Source organism: Dermacentor variabilis, chromosome 1 (assembly GCF_050947875.1).
Source record: "Dermacentor variabilis isolate Ectoservices chromosome 1, ASM5094787v1, whole genome shotgun sequence".
NCBI lineage: Eukaryota > Metazoa > Arthropoda > Arachnida > Ixodida > Ixodidae > Dermacentor > Dermacentor variabilis.
In genome coordinates, this window is record NC_134568.1 from 231,462,960 (window position 1) to 231,486,319 (window position 23,360).

The 23,360-nt window shown below is 44.2% G+C and overlaps 1 protein-coding gene across 2 annotated transcripts in view; it reads right to left on the reverse strand.

Moving 5' to 3' along the window:
* l(3)76BDm (trafficking protein particle complex subunit 8 homolog l(3)76BDm) overlaps window positions 1–23,360 on the reverse strand; it is a 142,955-nt gene that overhangs the window by 64,576 nt on the left and 55,019 nt on the right. The window contains exons 14-18 of one of the 2 annotated variants that reach the window (XM_075670812.1): window positions 22,660–22,707; window positions 21,399–21,624; window positions 13,757–13,890; window positions 9,433–9,507; window positions 21–263 (exon numbers count right to left, since the gene is read on the reverse strand). In XM_075670812.1, coding sequence (XP_075526927.1) covers window positions 21–263; window positions 9,433–9,507; window positions 13,757–13,890; window positions 21,399–21,624; window positions 22,660–22,707 — 726 coding nt within the window. The remainder of the gene's footprint in view (window positions 1–20; window positions 264–9,432; window positions 9,508–13,756; window positions 13,891–21,398; window positions 21,625–22,659; window positions 22,708–23,360) is intronic. The other variant, XM_075670813.1, reaches the window with a different exon arrangement.

Below are 23,360 nucleotides of genomic sequence, written 5' to 3' on the forward strand. Positions count from 1 at the left end.
ACAACTGAAAATGAACTGACCATGAGTCGAGGCATAGGTCCAACCACAGTGGGTTGCAGGCGCAAGTCGGGGCGCACCCCCTTCAGCGGAAGAGCAGGGTTCCCTCTGGCAGGCACTGTCAGTGGTTGATATCCCCGCACAGGACTCGGAAGTGGCCCCAAAGGTGCAGCAGCCTCACGTTGTGCTGCTGACAGCCCAAGGCAGTATGCCAGACCTCCTATCTGTAGCTGGCCACATTGCTGTGGGTGCACCTGAAGCTGAACCTGCACATCAGAAGCATGCACTCCAGTCAAGGTACCAGGCAGCTGCCTAATAACTAGTTTTACATCAATTCTGTGGAGTTGGTGGCAGTGCCTTGGTAATTTCGAATCCTCGAGCAGGTCTTAAAATTAAGACTGCAACTTTCCTCTATGTGCTTTCTTTTTCTATGTTACTCTGTCTGCTTCATGCGAAGACCACGGGTCCTCAGACATTATTACCCTTTCAACACTTGTAAATTTAAATGGATGCAAACATCCAAGTCGCAAGCTTCAATGCTAAAAATAAAATTAATTATTTATGGGGTTTTACGTGCCAAAGCCATGGTCTGATTATGAAACTCGCTGTAGTGTGGGACTCCAGAATAATTTGGACCACCTGGGGTTCTTTTAACGTACACCTAAATCTAAGTGCATGGGTGTTTTCACATTTCACCCCCATCAGAATGCGGTTGTGGGGCCTGGAGGTGTAGGGACAACAGAAAGGGTGAATGCCCGCACAAAGGCGCCGGGGCATACCTCAATCCCTACAATACCCAGTGCATTCATGGTGCAGCTTGCTAAAATGTTGGTGTGAAAGACATACATTGAAAAGCGGCAACACACAGTGCACTTGTGGTACAGCTTGCTAAAGCATCAGGCTGCTGTACTTGAGGAACCCGTGTGTAGTTGGTTCTATTCTGCTCAACCCTGGAGAAATTGCAAAAGTTTTCTAATGGTTCATTCGGCTGGTCCAAATACCCCATTGCAAAATCAGCTGGCTGAAATGCAGCAAGGCTCCTCTCTCACTAAACTGCTGCAACTGCATGCTGCTTCCCACTGCACACATTTCGCCGTATATCAGAGCCGCCGTCAAATCCATGCTCGGCGCAGATTCGAGTCTATCGGGCATCAGAAAAATTAGGACATTTTTTGTCATTATAGTGCAGCACCTTCCCAGTGGCAGTTACCTAGTTGCTACAGTTCGCATCAAAGACGTTCACTAATGAGCTGCACAGACAGAGCGGCGTATACACAGTGTTCGAAGTCAGCGTGAAAGATTAATTGAAGAGCGGCATATACCCATGCCACATACTCAGTCCATGGAGAAAAGTATTATAGGAGAGGAATTTGCTAGGCCACGACAGCATGCACGGGCAGCCCGATAAAGTCATCGTCGGGTGAGGGTAAATGATGGCAACACACCCAACGTGTCACATGTCGAGCTGTGGCAAAAACTGCATTTACATGTTCTTCTATGGACACAAAAATCGCGATATCGTCTCATATATTGATAAAAAATGTTGCAGTTTCGCCCTAAAGGCAAAACATAGATTTCAATAGCAAATTGGTAGACAGCTATACGAAAAGTAAGAATAGCAGTTTTACCAGCCATATAAACTTGTAAACATTTGCTAACTAAATTAACAAGCATGGTGTCACACGCGTGCAAGCAAACAAGAGCATGTCTCACTCAATGACCGCGGAAACTATCAGAATGCTGGAGTAAGGAAGTGTGATATCAGGAGCAAGTGAATTGACTTTTGTGCGGCCTCTCACTTCAACATAAACTAAGCGATGAGAACAGAGCGTGGTGCACCTGGACACATAGACGCTGTCTCCATCGCAGATTGCTTTCAAGATAGGGGCCGCGCGGCCACACCATACGCAGCCGCCACCAGAGTAGAATGCCCCTCCTGTTTGCGCCAGTCCCGCACATGTAAGTTCGGGAACACCGAGCACCCCTGATGTGGCCTGATTTCCGTCTATCTCCGCACACATGATCACTTTCCTTTTAATTGTGGCATCGTGATGAACTAACTTGGTGTGTCTTCGCAGCCGGCACTTCCATGCTGATAAAGCATACGCAGAAAACGGGAAGACGGACGGTGGACTAACCTATCCACACGTACAAAGGTATAAGTACGCATGGTAGCGAAGCTTCCATAAAAGCCGTATGTCCTGCAATGGCAGCCTTGTGGAGGCATGGCAATGCCATCTACTTTCACAGGGCTAATTTCTCGGTGGAAAAAAAAAATCAACGTTTCCTGTTCAAGGCTCGTTGAGCCAAGCTGTCTACTGCACCAGCTCACATAACATGGCATACAAAGAGCAAACAACGGTACAAATGAAGTGTAAGTGCGAACATTTGCCCCAACATCGCGTAACGATCGATTACGAATACACCCATCTGTATTTATAGCCCTCATTCTATAACAGCAGGCAATACAGCAGTGAGTCTTGAAAGTTTTGCATGGATTCAGAGCAATGGGTTCACAGAGATCTTGAACTAAGTACCACATGCATGTGTTCTTAGTACCAACACACATCTGTTACTTTGGTGTTAAGATAAAATTAACATTCGAGTGGGCCCGGCAGCAGCGCACCGAATACCATGCTGAACCCGTCCTGCCTTCTTGCGCCGGTTCTTGCTGTCTGCCTGTCAACGCAAGCTTCATCGCGTTCACCTGCGCCGGGTGAATGGCATGCCAACTACAACAGTGATCTGATCTGTCCTCTATCTCATCCTGGTGACCACCACCCTATCATCGAGATCTTCATATGCTCTCCGACACTCGTGACCTTCCCCGTGGACCATGTGACTACACGGACGGCTATAAATGGCTTCGCATCATCGACGGTGGCCAGTGGGCCCGGCAGCTCCGCACCAAATACCATGCTGAACCCGTCCTGCCTTCTTGCGCAGGTTAGTTCCTACTTGCCAACTAAATCCTATAGAAGTGATAACCAGTCTCTTTTGCTGCTGCCCTGCCCACTGTCCACCGGAAGGCGGAAACTTGAATTACTGGATACTTTATCTGAATGCTTTTCTATGTTTTGCTTATTGATATGTGCGGGAGACATTGAGCTTAATCCTGGTCCAACCACTCGCTCCGAACCGCTTCTCGACATGGAAAGCTTGCCTGATGATCCAAAACGGCAAATGCCAATTATGTTCCAGTATCTAAAGGAAATTCATGCGCGCTCATTGCAATCAAGTAAAACTCACGCAGAGCTCGCCGCTGATATTAAAGCAATAAAAAACGGACAAAAAAGCATTGAAGCCAAACTAGCGGCATTTCAGAATCGCTTGGACACTTTGGAACAACAGGCAAAACAGGCTCAAGACCTGTCACAAAAAATGTCTTGCCTTACTGAAGAAGTCCAAGATTTATCCTCGCATAAATACACATTTCAGTCACGATTTGACGAAATGGAAGACCGGTCACGTTGCGACAACCTAATTTTCTATGGCCTTCTCTATTTCAAAGAATCTTGGAATGACACTGAAAAAAAATTAACAGGTGCAATTATTTCAGTACTTCCCTCATTTTCTGCCGATTGCATCCAGCGTGCTCACCGGTTAGGTTCAATCACTTCTGCCAAACCGCGTCCCATTATTGCCTAAATTTTCCAACTTTAAAATTAAAGAAAAGGTGTTATCACTGCGTGAGCAATTCAAAACAAATGACATATCCAACAGTCAGGACTTTTCACCCGGAACCCGCGTCGCTAGAAAGAAACTAATGGAATTTGCTCGTAGCCAACCACAATCGTCCTCGTCCCAGCTGCGTTACAACAAAATGTTTTTAAACAAAAAATGCTTCATGTATAATCCTGCCTCCGATAAGGTAGAAGAAATCGAGCTACGTGGAAGGCCTGCTGTTGCTGCACCTAACCCCGGCACTTCAAGCTAGGAAAGAGCGAGGGGTGATGGGCACTCAAGCTGTTCTCGTGTAACTGTCTTTTTTACTTATGCAAGAAGCGTACTAAACAAATATAACTCCTTATCATCCATAATAGACACACTTTCTGCTCATATCATTGCACTGACTGAGACCCGGCTGCATGATAACATTCAAGATGTGGAAATCTTCCAAGATATATACCGTTTCTGTATTTATCGTTGTGACAGAGATGCACGCCGTGGTGGCAGTGTGCTCATCGCTGTCTCTAAAAATTTATCATCACGCATTGACATCAACACTAACCTAGAAATTATCTGGGTGTCTTTATTAATTGACCATCAAAATATAGTCATTGGCATTTGTTACCGTCCTCCCACATATACTGATTCTTTTGTCCTGGAACTTCATGACAGTATTAATTATATTTTCTACATTTTCCTTTATCTCCCATATTTTTATTCAGCAACTTTAACTTTCCTAACATAATGTGGAATACAGAATCAGCTGCTATGTCGCCATTTTCCTCTCAAGCTCACGATTTTTTAGAACTATGCTCTACGCATTCATTATCGCAGTTAACCACTCAAGCTACTAGAATCACGGCTGTCTCAGCCAACACCCTTGATCTAATCCTTACAACTAGACCTGACCTTGTTTCTCGTATTTCTTATTTACCAGGTATAAGCGACCACTCGTTACTTTCCTTTTCCATAGATGCGCACGTTCCAAAAACCAGCAAAATACGCAAAACAATTCGTAACTATGCTAGCGCTAATTTTGAGGCAATCAACAATGAATTAGCGGATTTCACTAACACATTTCTGACTAACTTTGGTGAACGTTCTATTCAACATAACTGGGACATGTTTTCAACAAAAGTAAACAAATTAATTGAAAAATACATCCCTGTTCGTATTATCACGTCTAATCCTCGAACAGCATGGTATAACTCCCATATCAAACAGCTTTCTAATCGAAAGAAACGTCTGTATCGCTTGGCCAAATTATCATCCTCAAACTCGCACTGGACGGCCTATAAATCGGCATCTGATACTTACATTGCAGCATTAAAGGAAGCTAAAGATAACTTCATGTCGAATACCTTACCCCAACTTCTGAATTCTAATGTTCGAAAGTTTTGGCGTATGATTAACCTCTGTCTTGATAACTACATTGCCTTGGTAGACACAGCTGGCAACCCTGTCCCACCTAACCAATGTGCTACTATTCTTAATGACACCTTCGCAAGAAATTTCTCCGTAGTTACAAATACTAATCTTCTAAACATTTTTCATTACAGTTACCCATTCATGCCTCCCATTATTGTTGACATGGCTGGAATTACGAAACTCATCAATAACTTAGAGCACCATTCCTCCCCTGGTTATGATTCTATTGATTGCTAATTTCTCAAATATACTTGCGTCTACAGTTCAATTATACTAACAAAAATATTTCAGCAATCACTTGACACATCAACTCTTCCAACCTAATGGAAAATTGGGAAGGTGATTCCAATCTTCAAATCGGGCAATAAAAGTTCACCATGTAATTATCGAAACATTTCCATTACTAGCACATGCTGCAAACTCTTAGAACATATTATATACTCGAACCTTGTCGCCTTTCTTAACTCCTTTTTCTCACCAGCTCAACATGGCTTCCGGAAATCATTTTCGTGTGAAACGCAGCTCGTATCATTTACTCATAAACTGCACCGCATTCTTGATCGTTCGTTAGCTGACTGTATTTACTTAGATTTTTCTAAAGCATTTTACAAGGTCTCCCACATACTTCTTTTTCATAAACTTAGTCAACTTAATATTGATAGTAGTCTTTATATGTTGATCAAAGATTTCCTTTCAAATCGTTCCCAATTTGTTGTAGCCAACGAACTTTCCTCTAACCAATGTCCTGTTCAATGTGGAGCCCCACAAGGATCCATTTTAGGCCCACTTTTTTTTTTCTCATGTTCATTAATGATCTTCCCTCTTTAGTTTCTGCTAATATTCATCTTTTTGCTGACGACTGTGTTATTTTCCGTGAAATAGTTACTGATAACGATGCTAACATTCTCCAGTCAGATTTAAATTCTATATCTAACTGGTGCAATACTTGGCTAATGGAATTAAATATTAACAAGTGTAAAGTGATGCGTATCTCTCGCGAATTCAGTAGTCCTGTTCCATATTACCTAAACAACTCTCTCTTAGCCGCGGTTTCCTCCTATAAGTATTTAGACGTTGATATCACTTCTAATCTAAGTTGGTCTCTGCATATTGAGAAGATAATTAACAACGCTAACCGCATGTTAGGTTACTTACGCCATAACTTTTCTGCAGCCCCTTCGTCTTTAAAGCTCTTATTATATAAAACACTCATTCGATCTAAATTCGAATACGCCCCTCCAGTCTGGGATCCAAGCATTAACAATTCGGTTGCGTCACTAGAAATGGTGCAGAATCGCTCTACTCACTTCATCTGTTCCTGTTATAACCGCACTGCTAGTATAACTTCTATGAAATCTGATATATCTCTTCCATCTCTATCATCCCGCCGAAAAAATTTTCGCTTGAACCTTTTCCATCGGCTTTACTATCACCCTACCCTCCGTGACGAATTCATTCTTCAGTTGACCATCGCTTTAAGGTTGATATCGAGCCATGCCCCCCCCCCCATACTAAAACCTTTCTTTACTCTTTTTTACCTTGAGCTTCACAAGATCGGAATCACCTTTTTTCCCGACATTGTTTCCATTAATGATAATACCCGATTTAAATATGCCTTAGCTAACATTGTATAATTAGGATTTACCATACCTTACCATGCTTTGTGGTATTATGTTTAATATGTTCATTATTACTTTGTTATTATGTTACTATACACTGTGTTTATTCTCTACCCACTCCTCTCTGTAATGCTTCGGCCCTGAGGGTAAATAAATAAATAAATAAATAAATAAACATCACATGTAAATAATTCACAAAACCCACTCTTTAACGTTCACTAAGACAGCACACACACCACCTGTAGTTTTTCTCTGCTAGTGAAGACATGGCTAAAACATCATTCTTGAATGAAAGGCAGTTACAAAATAAAACTACTGATCAAATATTATAAGATTAGTACTATATATATTGCCATTACTTTTTGTGACTATGCATAAGAGGGTTTTGATGACATTACAGTGTTAAATATGGTAATACAATCTCGGCATACCTCAGTATGCATTGCCATGAGCAAACTTCAGAAGCCTGCACAGTTTCATGCTCATAATTATTCGTGGCTGGAAGTAATCAGCCTGTGACTTCAAATTTTCCTATTTTAGTGACATTGTCTGTACTTTTTCAAATGTTTTCATTGGTGATGTACTGGATGCATAATTTTGATCAACTACTGTTATGTCCCGTGAGATGCAGTCATGCTTCAATCGCACGGAACCGCATTTCAGCCTCACATTCGTGACCATATGAATTGACCTTGCCCACACTACAGCACATGGACGAAGCTATGGCAGCTATAGTAAGATAGAACTTAAAAAAACAGCAGGCACATGTACCGCGTAGGGTTGTTACTCCGCCAGGCGATCACAGAAGCAAACAAAATCATTGTCATGCAACCATTTCAAAATGGCGTCGTACTTGATACCTCCGGAGCGTCTGCTGTTCTTGAAGAGTCTTTTCATCGGTGGAAGCGATGAGGCGTGCAAAAGACGCGGACGAAGTGTATGGCGTCTGAGCCTTCCACTCTTCAAAAGTCGGCGAAACAGTTAATTTCACTGCTGACCTCGTTTTACTCATGAAACTTCACTGCTAACTGATGTGAAACTTTACAATAAATAGTTGCAGCGAAGCAAGCTTTTTATTTAAGTTCAATAAACAATTAGGCTTTCACCGTTCAGCTGTAATAGACGGATGAAAACATACAAAATTACGCACTTATAATTTTATTTTTGTGGATACCGCCATATTTAGGTAACAGGGAAAGTTTGAAGTATGAACTATTTGCAGCCTCGCAGAGGAACAGTGGCTGGCAGTTATGAGGGCGTGGGCGGGGCTTCACTGCAGACTTGAGTTGTATCTGACTATAGGCTCGAAGTGCATACGAGGCAGCCATTTTGAAATGCCGAGGGCAATATGATAACGCAGATTCAGGGTCATACTCTATTCTAACACGCGCGCAATTTTTGGACCCATTTTACAAAAAGAAAAGTGCACATCAGATTCGAGATAATACGGTACCTTATATTAAATGTGCATGCTTTTCTGGGGTATACTCCAACTGCACCTTCGTTTTATAATCAAATGAATATAGTAATGAATGTATGGCTGCTTGCCCTCTTTTCACATACACTAGAACCTCATTGATACAATCCTGTTTCGCACGAGTTTCTGGCATGAACGATTTCAATCGAGAACACAAAAAATGACCCAATACACTTACACTTCTTTTTTACTGGTTAATATGTTCCAGGAAAACACATCTTTCGGCACCAATGTTTAGTACGTCACGAAACTGCAACTGTGTGATATGTTTTCTGGCCACCAGATCTTGTGTGAGCAGGAAAAGGTGCAAGGCATGCGCAATCGAGAGCAGTAGGCACCCGCTACAACAGCTTCCCCAAAGCACTCACCAAAGTGCCAGCTCGTCCTGGATGTACGAGACATAGGACTCCGTGGGGGATTGGGCACGGGAGGCCAGTTCCTGCTTTGTGGCAATTTTACGGCCAGCTGGTTTGCCAAACAACTCTGTCAATTTCTCTTTGCACTGGTCCCAGCTGGTTAGCTCCTCTTCGTGGTTTTCGTACCACACCTTTGCCGTGCCGCTTAGGTAGAACAACAGGTTAGCTAGCATAAGCGTAGGGTCCCCTCTGTTGATTCCACTCACGCATTCGTACATGGCCGCCCAATCTTCAACGTCGGCGCCGTCGGTCCCGCAGAAAGTTTCAGGATCCTTGGGTTGCACAACGACAACCGAAGGTAAGAGCGACGTAGCTGGTGAAGGTGACGTAGGAGGCGGCAATGACGTTGATCCTGCATGCTCACCGTCATTCATGGTGCGGACGGTGATGTGACGTCCACTGCGGAGCTTCGCTTCCAGCCGTGGTACCCCGCACCTCTCACCAATATGTTACGGGGATGTTGCAAGTATATAAAAACTATATTTACAATATATATACAGGATGAGTCAGAATAGTTAAGATGGATGACCACCAACAACACGCAGCAGCCAGCGTCTCTGACCTTCTTCTTCTTCTTCTCTCATCCTTCCGTAACAATATGTTTTCCCGGTTAGCATATTTTTTATTGCGTTTTTTCCCCCCAAAACGTATGAATGAGGCTCTACTGTATACCCAAAGTGAGCAAATTTTTTAGCAGGTCCAGCTAAGCTGGTTTCTCTTAGTGCATAGAACACATCTCCCTGCCACATCAAGCACACATAATGTGTGGCCATGTGCATGGATAAAGCATCACAGCATAGCATCACTACTTTTACATGCCACTTACCTTCTGTGTCTGGTCAGGTTCTAGGAGGATCTCACTCAGGACATCAGTTTTAATGATTCCGTCAAGGTCACCGTCCTAAAATGATGAAATCAAAATAGAGTTCCAAGCTGGTACTCAGACCGTAAGTGCACTCCCCGTAAGTGCACTTACGGGGAGTGCACTTCGGGACCTTGAGTGACACTTCAGGCTACGCAGTGCTAAACAGGAAAACAGAGCACACTTGCACTAAAATATTGCGACAGACTAAAATCATGTTTTTTGAAGATGCAGATTAAAATAACGTTCTAAAAAGCAATTGCTTTAGTTGTATTATAAATAAAAAACACTTTTAATCTATATTTACTCAACAAAAAACACAAATATTTTTATCACAAGAGTGTTACAAGTCAAGGCTGGCCAAGACGAATGCCTAGCCAAATAGGGCAGGCGAGAGGCAGCATTTGATCCTGCTAGAACAGAATATGAGCGAGTTCTGTTCCGATTATTTTCTTAAAAGCTGTTCGACAGCTAGAATGAACTTCTGTGTCCTTTTTCTATGCATTACATTTTGTATCATCGAAACCGCTGTACCATTGAAACTCGACCAGCAAAATGCGTTCCCTGAATGCACTCCAACCATAGCGCACTCTTCTGCAAGTACACTCCACTTGTGACGTTTAGATTTGGGAAAGTGCACTTAAAGCCGAGTGCGATCTCCGTAAGTGCACTTAACTTGCTTGCTTAACTGGGGTATAACACAGAAAAAGAAAGAAAAAAAGATAATATAGAGGAAAGTAAGTCGCCAACAAATTTTTCAGACGCGCTGAATTATTTGGGATTCCCCTCAGAACCATCACAAACATTACAAAACGAATGTACAAAACGAGGACTAAAATTTCACACGCAGTACGGTGCCTCATTCAATTTCTCAGATTGATCTGCATACATGATGTAGAAGACATGGTAATTTTGTTCCAAACTGTCTAAGCCTTTCTCCCTTTTTCTTTTACATTATGGCCCTCTGCCATTTTGATTTCTACAGTCAGCAAGTTTGCATTTTTTGGCACATTAAAGGGAAGCTGAAAGCTTTTCCAGAAAAAATGAGTGAAGAGCAGTACGTCATGGTTTTCAACCCTCTGAATTCGAATATTGCATCGAAATTGAGCGAAAGGAAGCGCAAACAGATTTTATTTCGACAAAAAGTGCAGCAGCAGACTCAAGGCAGCTCGCGCACCTCGCTTCCGCCTGTAATTAGTCGGGCGCCTAGTGACGTCAACAATGGTGTTCGTCCGGACCGACTGCTGGTGCTACAGACGAAGCACGGTGCAAGGTAGTTTGGTGCCGTTTTGCTAAGACGGCCATGGAAAATTTCGAGAGTTTGCGTTTCTCTGAGGAGTTCGGCGTTAAGTCCAAACCCCACGAGAGCGACTTTGCGCGCGACGGCGACGGGCGACAGCTTCGAGTGACAAAACAGACCGTCGTTTGAACAGATCCCTCGGTGTTGTTGCTCGATCGCTCATTTCTATAAATCTAGAACTTGTCGCTCGTCGCCCGGAAGTACTATGAGCGACTAGCCAATAGTGCGAAGCCAGAACTGGATGTACATAACTCAAATACTACCGTTTCTTGCGCGGAACGAGCAAACCATTGAATTTTACACATGAAAGAATAGGAACCTAGCGCAAAACCTTCAGAAATATTTTATGCTCCTTTTTACAGTAAAATACATCGACTTAAATTGATAAAGCATGTGTATATTGCTGCCCTCATACCAGGAAGTCGTTGCTCAAAGCCATCGCTCGTGTGGAGTTCAGCTTGTAGGCGACGAGTGAATGCGACAGCCATCGCCTCGCTTGTCGCTGTCGCATGCAAGATCACTTGTATGGTGTTTATACTTTACTCCCTACATGTACGAGCCGATTGCGAAGAGTCGGCCTCTCCAAGAAGCAAAAAATGCTGGTGCAAGCAGTGCTTCCACGCAAACGAAGGCGAAGTGTTAGCATCTCCTTGTGTTGGAAATGTTCTTTGGCGAGTATGTTTTTTCCCAAGCTGCACTCAGCGATCCAGTGAGTACGTTTCCGGGCAAAGAACTGTAGTGTAATGTTCCTGCATGCCTTCTCGTAGAACGTAAGTGGTGATGCAATCTTCGGCATTTATGCGCTTCCCCAAAGCTGTCGGCAATCTACACAGACGGTTTAAACGTGGGAAAAGTTTACCGGCTGTTGTAGCATGTGAACCTCCATCAGCGTGCCATCTGCACGCTACTCGTAACCGGCGAATTCCGTCGGCTACGTGAGATGGTTGGTTTTTCTATGTGCGCGAGAGAAGGAGGAGCGCAGTATCCTGGCGTGAGCCGGCTTTCCAACACATGCAAACTTTACACTTGCACTGCGTTATGGTAGCTGCATGCAGGCTGTTTCACAACACACGTGCGAATATAAAATTCGCGGCGCTTGGTGATGAAACCTGCGTCAAGGGTGGTAGATAAACATGCATCTTCCGTTCTGCGGGCTAACACGAAGGAGAACCCAAAGCACGCATTATTGATAAACTCTGGTAGTAATCGTCGTCATGGAAGTGGTTAGAGCACAGCACTGTTGTTCTTGAGCGCTTGAAGTTCTTTCGCTTCACAGCAGCCTCCCACTTAGCTGAAAGCTTCTTGTCTTGCGGGAACTAATGGAACATCAAAACATCGTCATGGCCGCTGGTGTTCATGCAACCGTAGGCTGCACAGAACACCGGCATGATCGGCCTACAAGTTCAACTGATGCTGCGCACATCAACTACCACTCTACATAGACACAAACAAAGGAATGTAGGGTCGAGCGAAGCAGATTATGACGGCACGCACGCAGAAATAAGCACGGTCAGGTACGGTCGTGGAGACTGCGAAGGAACGGAATACCAGTGCTGATGTCACTACGGCGCGGTTTTCAGTCTCTGCTCGCATCGTCGGCGTCAGCAGCAGCGCGCGTCTCTCGATGGGGGGCGGAACGACAGCGCAATTTTAACCAACGATTACGTCGCTCCTAAGTGAAAAATCCCCCCAAAATTTTACCTGCACGGTTTATAAGGCTCCCACATCCGTATATGAGAGTCTTATTGAATTCGACAGACTCTTCAGCTTCCCTTTAACAAAACTAACACAAGCCAGCGACGCAACCTACGGCAATTGTCAATCTTTGCGGGAACAAAGAAATGCACAGCTCACCACTTCTGAATGTGTGCACGAGACATGCATCACTAATTCGAATCTGTGTCATCCACTAGGAGCACTTTTGTGTCCACATGGCAGCAGCAACAAATTGCAACGCTAGTTTTACCACTTTTTGTTCGCTTCTCTTGCCTTTTTTTGCACAGCACTTCTATTTTTTTTTAAATTGCACTGCGGCTATCTATAGCTCAGATCTCTCTACTTTACTACGATTCAAACTGGCGGTGTTGCATCAACTATTGAGTGTCTCACAATAATACCTAAGGGGAAAATTGGCACTGCAATTGTATGCATGGGAATGAATGGACGGATGTGGTGACTTCAGACTGGCATAGTTCTCAAAAAGCCAGAACACCTTGAAGGCACATCTGGCACCATTCCATTTTTCACAATAGATTTTCTTTCTATTAAAACAGTTTGTGTTTTATTCAATTATCAGGACTTGTGCGTAGATGTACAATCATATGAAACGTAAAAAGTATCGGCAGGCTACTAAAGTTGGAGGACAGAAGACAAGGTCCACACTCGTATTGCAATAATTTGACGTCTGTTCTGCACTTTTCTTTGCTTGATTAAACACTGCAGGTGTATAAGCTTAACTGAAATATGTAATACAGGTATTAAAACCTTTTATGAAGATTTTATTTTAAATATGAATAATCTGTGCAGCAATATCCATGTTTTAGGCAAAGCCTTGCTCAGTACCAGCCAACACAAGCATCGCACAGGTGCACACCGTCATTCCCATGACAGCACAGTGTCCATTAGGAAATTCCCATCGATGGTGGCGCCAGATTTTCCCAGTGCAATTGCACCTCCTGACACCCGATTTTTGTTGACAGACGAGTATAAAAGTGTGATTTTCTTAATCCTATATCATTTTTCTAAGATTTCCCCATGAGATAAAGAAATAACTGAGGATAGCGAGAAAAAAAATATATGAAATTTCGACCGGTCGACTAGTGCAGAGGGCAGTAAACCAGGAGCGGTGGGCTGTGTTTCCACTGCCGCCCAGCACGTGGAGAACCCTGGGGCGCTTGAAGGGGAAGTCAGTACAAGCAGTCAGTACAAGCAGTCAGTACAAGCGATTACAGCTAGCTAAGAAAAAAGCAGCAATATTATAATACTCACTTGCCCTAAGTCATTGTCATTGCTGACAACACCACTGTCATCTGATGCAGTGAAAGTCCACAGAAGATACATGTCGGTCAGCTGCAGAGCTATTTGGAGAGGATTGTGAAGCTCCAGTTCAACTGTGATTGGTTCTGCAAAATATGAAATTCAACATCAGCTGCGACATGAAGTACGTAATGGGCTGCTCCCAACTGAATAGGCTGAGAGGCACACGAGTCACAGAGACTTCCAGAGCAGGTTACAGAGCAAATACTTATCAAAGGTTTCTGCAGATGAGACATGCAAAAGAAAGTTTATTGTTCTACACACCAACTACATTTTTGATTACTAAGCCATGAGTACATTACATTCAACGACCGATATTCTTGACGCCCGATTTTTCATACATGCCTGATAATTCAGGTGCCTTTGCTGCACCACCACATACCCCAGAGTCAATGTTTGAAATTTTGGAGACAAACCTTTTGCCGTCTGATTTTTAAGACTTATTGCCATGACCGCAGGTCCAAAATGGTGTTATCAAAGCCACTATTGCTACCATTTTGATTATCTTGCCCCTTCGAACAGGCGCTCTCGCACACAGATCCACTGGCAGCCATAGCTACCAACGCGGAAACGCTAAGGCCTACCTGCTCTTCGACGTTCACTACCAACCTTCATTCTGTTCAGTGCCATGTGTTTTATTGAAAGAATTCACCACTGTCAGCAATGGCGCTGACTTCGAGTCTCCACCTTCGTAATCCTCGCGAATGGCTTTGAAGCTCGGTAAGCGCAACGCGTTGCATAATGTCAGTTCCCAAAGGTCAGCTTCGCCTCAATACAGCAGTCTTACGCGGTGAAGCATACCAAGAGCGGGAAGGGGCAATTGTCATGGGACACAGCGTGTGTTCCTTAATTATACCCGCGCGCACCCGCCATCTCCTGTGACAGTATGAGCACCGATATGCCTAATAAGTGTACTGGCAGGCATTCAGAGCTATTTCAGGCGTGCCTGTGTCGATTTGAGCCCTTGGGGGCAGTAAAAGGAATGCATTCATTTTTTCAGATGTTTACGCAGCCTCTAGGGATTCCGAAAAATCGGATGTTGACTCAACGTAATCAAAGCATTCAAGCATCAGGCATATTTACATTCCTCAAGAATATAACATGTTAATTACCTTAGCATTTCTTAAACAAGACAGCGAAATAACAGCCATTTCAGTGCACGCAAGATGGCACTTAGCAACAGTAGATCTCTTGCACAAAAGGAAGTGCGAGTATCACTGATTTTCATATAAATAGCATTTACATCTGTTATAAAACAACCTGGCTGAGTGTACTACTACCGTTTCCACAATGCTAGAAGTAGGCACCACCATGTGTTCGTTATACAGTAATGTGCATGGTCAAAGCTTGCCAACATTATACACAAAAATGCAGTACAGCAGGCTTACATGGACCGATGCTGCCAGTACGAGGTGTAAGTCAAGCATGGCATTTCAGGCAAAATTTAACATAGTTCAAAGCAAAAGCTAAAAGAAAGCTGGTGTAGAAAGGCACAGGCCCATAAAAGCAGACATACAGGAGTCATAAACTGAGAAATCATTTCATGGTTACCTGAATTATTGAGCTTATTACAGTAAAAGCTCGTTAATTCGAATTCCAAGGGGATGCTATGAAAATTCGAATTATACAAAACTCGAAATAATGTGTCAGAAAAAAAATTGCTCGGTTAACGCGCGTATACAGTCCAACGTAGCGTGGGCGTTCGCACGCACACCCTCACGCCGACTGCACCGACCCACAATACACTGTGTAAAAGGTGCCCACGCCGCTTCGCCAATCGTCGCAGACAACCTTTCAAAGTGTTCAAAGCAGCACATGGGTTGGGGATCGTTCTGCGCATGCTCCGAAGAGAACAGTTAACAGCATGTGCATCGAAGTCTAGAAGGGACGGCATTTCGGCTAGCGCAGCACAAGCGGCGTAGCATGACTGGCCGCAAGCGATGCGCGCTGAAAACGTCGAACTACAAAAGCGTCTTTGTGCCGCTGACCCTCAGCGCAGGGACAAGAGCTGCGCTCTAAAATGCACCCGCGAAACGCACCACAACCTGCTGCGACATTGGTCTCTGAATCTCAAAGGCTATGTTTTTTGGTACTGCGAGCGCCGATAAACATCACGGCTGCCATGTTTCAAACATTACCTGGTGACGCTTCTCGGCAGAACACCTTGTAGAGAAAGAAGGTAGCCTCCAGGATGTAACAGAAAGATGTAAAGAAAGAAAGAAAAAAATAAACACGCAGTGCCGCATCCACGTTTTTATCGCGAAGGTCTTGAGAGAGGGAGAGAACCGACCTGCAACAGAGGCGCTGGCCACGCGTGGCCCCCACGGCGACGCCAGCGTCACCAGTGTGCTCTTGTGCACTAGCACTCTGCCCATCCACGATGGCGCGGAGTTCGAATTATTGGTGGCAGAGCGAATTTCAGTGTGAATTAGCAGGATGCATTACACACTGCTTTCAATACATTGTTGGACAGACCGCGGCGGCTACTTCAAGTTATCTGAAATTCCAAATTAACAAGTTGTGAATTAACAAGCTTTACTGTAATGAACATTAAATTGATCAGCTGCAACATCCCAAAGCTACACCTAGGTTATGAGAGATGCTGTAGTGGAGCATGCGTCTCTCTTCCTTAACCCTTGCTGTTGCTGCACATGGCTGTCCATACATGGGCTATGTGCCATATCTTAGAGGTAATCTGCATCAAGTGCAACGGCTGAGCAAAGATGGTTGGTGCCTTGATGCGCATTTTGTTCCCATGCGTCTAGTGTTGGTGGTCGCGTAATTTCAATTTTAAGAGACACGGTGCGAAGCATTCGCTCGTGTTGTGACAGCAAGTGTTCGTGGTGATCGAGTGAGATCTGTTCATGTTTGCCTGAGCATGCAAGACAACGATAAAACTACAAACCTTATTTCGTGTACAATGCAGTCTACTTGTAACGATATCAAGAAGGACAAAAAATCCAATCGTTATAACCAATCACCACTACTACATCTGCATTGCCGTTTAAAAAGAATAAAAAGAAGAAAAAATCCAAACATACCTTCGAAACTATGAAGCCAAATTTGCAACTTGTACTAAAGGTAAGCATTGTAGAAAATAGGCAGTGAAAAATAAAATGTTTATTTGTACATCCAAACAGCGTGTGAAGCGTTAGGCGTGCTGAAGTAGTCAGAAATCTGCACATGCTTTCATGGAAACTTCAGGTTCACAACTACAGTATGCAACGTGTCCAGCTGCTGCGCATACACTGGCAGAAATAAATTAGCTTGCATGAAATCAATCAGCGACTCAATCGGGGTCGATGTCAAAGACAGGCCATTGTCAATCTCATCGTCACTGCCACTCCTGTAGTCACCTTCATCGCACAATGCTGCCGTCTGTCGCTACAACGAGCGCCTTGTAGGGTATCTCTTTGCAGAATGAGGCAACACTATCTGCATTCAGAAACTACTCAATCAAAGCGCCACCTGTTTCATTGTCAATAGCAGCATGCTCCCAAGAGTTCAGCAATGTCAGCAGCTACCACCGTATTGGTTTCACTATCATGGGGGCTTCACCCTGGCGCACAAAGGCCATCATTTTTATGTTGATCGGCATGGCTCCTGGTTGCCGTTGTCATGATCGCAGCTATCCAGTCTTGCAAAATCTGCACCTTTGTCTGACTCTTTGTGCTTTGTTGGCACAATCTTCTACTAACTGGGCTGTCTGCTGCTTCCGCGGGGCATTTCTGTGCTCGCTGAGAGAGTGTAAAAAAGACAGGCACCACTTCGTTTCTTTTTTTTTTCGTTTCCTCTTTCTTTTCACATATGGAACATGGTTCCATAGCATAGTGGAGTACAATCATGGGCAACGCGGACGCGAAGCCGCTAGCACCATCTTGTGGTGCGCTGCACCAACTCGCAATGCTCTCTATAGCTCTAGCAATCAGTGCATGGGCGGGACGCGCTGCGCGGTAATGGCGGCAGATATGAGCTCTCGTAGGCAAACTTTCCGCCTCGCCTTAGCATTGTTCTTTTAACTCTTTCATTACCACACCTATTCAAATCGATCACTAAGGATCGATGTTTTAGATCACCGATTTCGGCGTGTTGGAGCCGTTTATTATCCACTTAAGGCGATCGAGTAGTTAGCACAGGCACTGAACTTTCAGAATCAGTTTAAATTTTTGCACTCCGGCGATGCGATTTTTGACAGATCTTTTTGCAAACTAATGTGCCTGTGTTGTAGCGAAAAGAGGCGTGGTTGTCACCTTTTGCCGCGCTCGACGAAAAATCATGCCACTCACAATTACACTGTGCTAGCATCAAAATTTTGTTATCAAATGACACCCAGCAAGTCAAGAATTAAATTATATTGCCGGCTTTGCCATCCGACAGTGCCGAGTGGTGATAACCAAGAATGACACCAGCTTTTCACTAGTGAGCTTTGGTTTGGAATCCGTGTTATTTTATTCCGTCAAAGTGTATTTCTGAAGGTCCGCCGCATGCCCAACATGTGCACCTGGCATTTTCAACCAGTTTCAATGAGTTTAGCTTTTACTTCTCTTGTAAAACTCAGACAAGGGGCGCTGCCGGTATCACTGCGCAGTTATCGAAAGTCGCTCCCATGGTGTCGTACCACGCGGCTGCGTCACGAGATAAGCGTCGTACTCGAAACTATGCTACACCCGTACTTCAATTTAGTGATAAGGACTAGAGTTATGATTGTGAAGATGACAGCAAAGGAAATTCAAGTTCTGATGACAACGATGTTTTGAGTCGGCATGGGAGATCCGCAGCTGTTCACCGGCGAGTTTCCTTTATGACAATGAGCGGTCTCCTTCCTTGTGCCTGCTTATGTGCCGATCTTTTTGCATGACCTGAGAGCTCTGCTCATTATCTACAGGGTGCATACTTCATGCAGTTATGATGTGCTGCGATCAGCAGCAAAAAAACTTCTGTTAATGCCAAGAAGGCTGCCTGTAGCACATCTCTGCCCAGCACTACGAATCAGCACAAGAAAGTTTACAATGGCGTGGGATTTATTTCTACTCCTCTTCTCTACAGAGGTGATTAAGGCAATCTACAAAATGCAAACAGTTATGCTTGGATGCATAATCTTGTAGTTGCCCAGCTATGCTGAGAGCGATCGGCCCTGGAAGAGGTGCATGACTCAAGACGAACTGGCGAAATATGTTCATTCGACTTCTCATCGGACCATTCTCAGAAGATGCCAAAAAGACAGAACTGCAAAATGTGTTACGAGGCCCACAAAGTTGAACAAAAACCAGGCGTTTTGTGGGAAAAGTGCGGAGTGCATCTATGCTTCACAATATAGAGGAACTGCTTCACCGCATGGCATGAGCGATGAATTGGTCTTAGTTTCTTTTCGTATCCGAAGAACAGCCGTGTACTGAGCATTTATTTTTTCAGACACTATTTCTGGGTTATTTACCTTTGAAATGTATATTCTGAATTTTCTTTGATACTATTGCTTTTGTAGATATGTTTTTTTATTATTGTTTTTATCAGCTCACAGCAAAAATGGCGCTTTCTAGAATTTTTATGTTTTACCTTATAAAATTTTTTGTTTTGCAACGATGTTTTTGGAAAGAGCATTTCATTATGCACAATATGCTATGCTGCAATGTGTGCTGGAATATTATTTGTAGTGGTAAATAATTTTTTTGCAAGACCTCAAGACCTATAAGAAATGACAATTTTCTCGTGGTAACGAAAGAGTTAAGGGGAACTTTGCCACACGAATGTTACAATTATTCTGCATGGAAAACACCGTCCAGAAGGCAAAATTTGTATTGTTATATCCAATGTGCGGTAAATAAAATATTGTAATGTATGGGTTGTTTTTCTCATCGCTCTACTCTTAAGTCAACTCATCATTATAACCGATATACAGTGGAACCCGTTCATACGTTTTTCACCGGACCGAGGAAAAAAAACGTAACAGCCAGGAAAACGCAACAGTGAGGAAAGCTCCGAAAATGAATGAAAAAAGTGCAGCTTCAACTATAGACAATTTATTTCCACAGAGTGCGCTTAGGACCTAAAAAGAGTCTAGAATGGTGGCTTGCCGTTTCTTTCGCTCGCTAGAAATCACCACACGTTTCTCAATAGCCTGGAAGGCCGCATTGCTGTCAGCGTCGCTGTGAGGTGCGACGTACCTGCGGAGGAGGTCCAGAGCCACGATGGCTTCTCCAAAGCTAGGATTTGGCAACCCCCCGGCATCACGCGGCTCGTGCTACTCGTCGTCACCGCGCCAGGCAACGGCAACGGACGAATGAATATCCGCGGGAAATTTTGCCCTCTTTGGCGTAATCATGCTAACGTGCTAACGTTTGTTTAGTATTGCTGCGGAGCGCGCGTGTCCGAGCAGCCCGGTTTCGCAAGCCCGGTAGCACAAGCCAGAGCCCGGTTTCGCAAGCCCGAGCGGCCCGGTAGCGCTGCGTGGTTTCGCAAGAAATGTAAACAAGAGAGGAGAGCTGGCCCGATAGGCGGAGCAACGCCAACTTCCGGCTTCTCTTTAGAGTGACGTCAGGACCTCCCCTGGGTTTCCTTCCTCCGTGATTCAGTCGCGTGAGTCGACCCGCCCAACAAACCATGCGGTGACCGTAATCACAGTGATGATAGTGAGAGCATTTTTCACGAATGGCCACCTAGTGGCAGCCTCTCAAACTGGCGTGCGGCTTCTTGCAGCCAGTTCAATAGCCAAGCCCGGCCAAGCCCGGTCAAAACTCGTCAAAAGCCAAAGTGGCGGTTGGAGCGCGTTGCCTACTTTAGCCCAGGCAGGTTCGGGTTGCGACGCATCATGCGGGAACGTCTTCACAGCTACTACGTAACAGCGGGGTTCCTTATACATTGGATCCTATGGAAGCTATGCCGGGACCGGATGAAAGCGACGTAGCAGCCGGGAAAACTCAGCAGTGAGGAACGTAACAGCGGGGTTCTACTGTATTGTTATATGTGAACTGCACTGTAGTTGTCTCATTGCTATCGTCATCAATGCTCCTCCTTTCGGGCAAAAGTGCACCATTTTTTTCAGGTCGAATATCCTTAGTACACAAAGTGCAGGCACTAAGCGTGGTCAGCTATGGTGCCCAAGAGAAGGACATCCTTTTGTATGTCGTCCTTTTTTATCTGCACATATTTTCATATTTATTATGCACTTGAACATGTCTTTGAAGACCATATTATGCACCATATTGATGTAATATTTCAAAATAACCAGTTAAGCGCAATGTTGGAGAGTTGGCTCATAAAAAAATATGACATAATAAAATTAGGAAAAAAAGCAAGAAAATGTGCAATAATAAAATTAGGAAAGCAAGAAATATGTGCAAGCAACACAACAAAGAGCCATACATCGATGACACACCAAGTGTTGTACCATGCTATGGAATAAGAACAAAAATTGTCAGCTTATAGTAATCAAGAAATTATTAACTTGTGATCATGGCAACTAAAAGTCAAATGGTGGTAGCACACTCCCTCATTCTGAATAGCTTCTTCAGTTCTTTTCAGGGCAAAGAAAAAGTTCCAGGAGCACTAGTCTGTGCCCATTCCCTGCAAGGATAGAAGATGTATGGCTTTTACCTACCGAGTACAACTGCCAGGGGCCGTGCGCTATTGTCCGTGCTAGAACTGAGACAGCTGAGCTGTGGCCGAAAGGTCAGGGGTAGGATGCCCCCATGTGCTGCCCGTGCAGCCATTTCCTCAAGCCACAGCTCACCTGGCGGGGACCCCTCGGCCCCCAGCAGCACTCGTGTGGCACCTTCAGAAACTCGTGGCACTGGCAGCTCCACTCGCTCAGGGCCAGCTTGTGTCTGCAAATCAAGTACATTCAATTTGCCTATAAGGACAGCGGGCAATCTTTACAACACGCATTCTTAACAGACAAGTTTACTTTCTCTCTGTTTTACTGGTAACAGCTCGCCATGCTGACAACAAAGTTCCTCTGCACACTAAAAAATATTTTTTTGCTCCACAGCTGTACATGTGCTGTGGAGAAAAGTCTGAAGTTGACAAAGATGTATATGTACTTTACCGACTGCACATTTGAAAAGAAAGGATATGTCTTTTACGAACAAAGCAGACCCTAGTGTGGCCCAGGAGGTGCTGTTACCTCTCCGAGCTTCATGTCCCATTCCCACCAGAACGAGTTCTACTTTTTGACTATAGTGGTAAGAAATATCTGTGCTTCACCCTATTTACTGCCATGCGCTTAATTGTTGTTATGCTAGTGTGTGCCATTTCTGTTTAAAGGGTTCACAAAAATTGATTTCCATATGTGCCCTGACGAAGACAAGTCCCCTTGTTGAAATGTTGGTTCCAGGGACATCCCATTGTTTAACGACTTCAAGTTTCAATCTTCCTGTTTACCTCTGTCTTCTGTTTTGATTTTCATCTCAATTGTAATCCCCCAAAGTGCTAAAGTGAGGCACTGCTTAGTTCTCTCACAGGCATGCAATTATTCCATTCACAGGTGGACGTTCACGTATGTGATACCACCATGTATATGTTTCCTTTCTCAAGACAAGAGGAAACTGATTTTATCTCACCGAGTGCTCTGACAAACAACATATCTCATTAGTTCGGTTTTTACCCATTTACATCGCAATGTCCCCAGTGACGACGACTGGAGCCCAATGACAGTGTGAACTAAATAGGCGACACACTGCACACAAATTGCACGGGAGGATCGGCACCACATGGAAAAAAGTCTTGCATTTCAATGGAGTGGCGGCGGTTTCGCTCAGTAGCAATCATTGTACAAATGCACACGCGCACATCAGGGAAAGCTGCATGAGTCAACCGCTGGGCTACTGTGTTCCTTGACAGTGTTTTGAAATGCTGCTCACCTTTGTGTTATCACACGGTCGAGTGAGAGAGATGAAATTTTTTCCCGCCTGTGAAATAAAGAAGAAAAAGGAGCTCATAGTGTGTATTGTACATAACATTTATTGTGGCACGACATTTATTTCTGTGTTGCTAGCAGCCCCGCGCATGTCAAGAAATGCAAATTTTTAATTGGTGTTTACGTACTACCGTTCAGTGTGTGGTTATGCTGCGTTTCTGCCAGGTACGCATTAACAAGGTTTCACTGTAGCATGTGAATGAACAAACGCTGGACGCATAGAACCAACACCGGCAGAACTCGCACAACAATGCAGCTTTACAATTAACGGGACTCTTACCACTTAGAGTATGTCTGGATTGTGACGGGAATGGGAAGATTGTGTGTCAAATTGACAAAAACGAGCTGGCTTATATCCTATAAACAAGGAATTGTACTTTTAAATTGGCTCTGAAAGCAGTACAAGAATGACCTGTGGAATCACTCGATGGTGAAACAGTGCCACCAGGTCATGCACCATCACGTAACCAAAAAGCACCGCAGGGAGTTATTTTGCTTGGATCGTGCTTCTGATAACTTTTCTTAGCGTGAGGGCACAATTGCTTTCTGTTTCGAGCAAGCTCATGTCGAAAATTGGGGCCGCCTTGTGTAAATGAACGAAGTCATGGTGAATGGAGTGGTGCACTGATGCATGGCCTCTGAGAT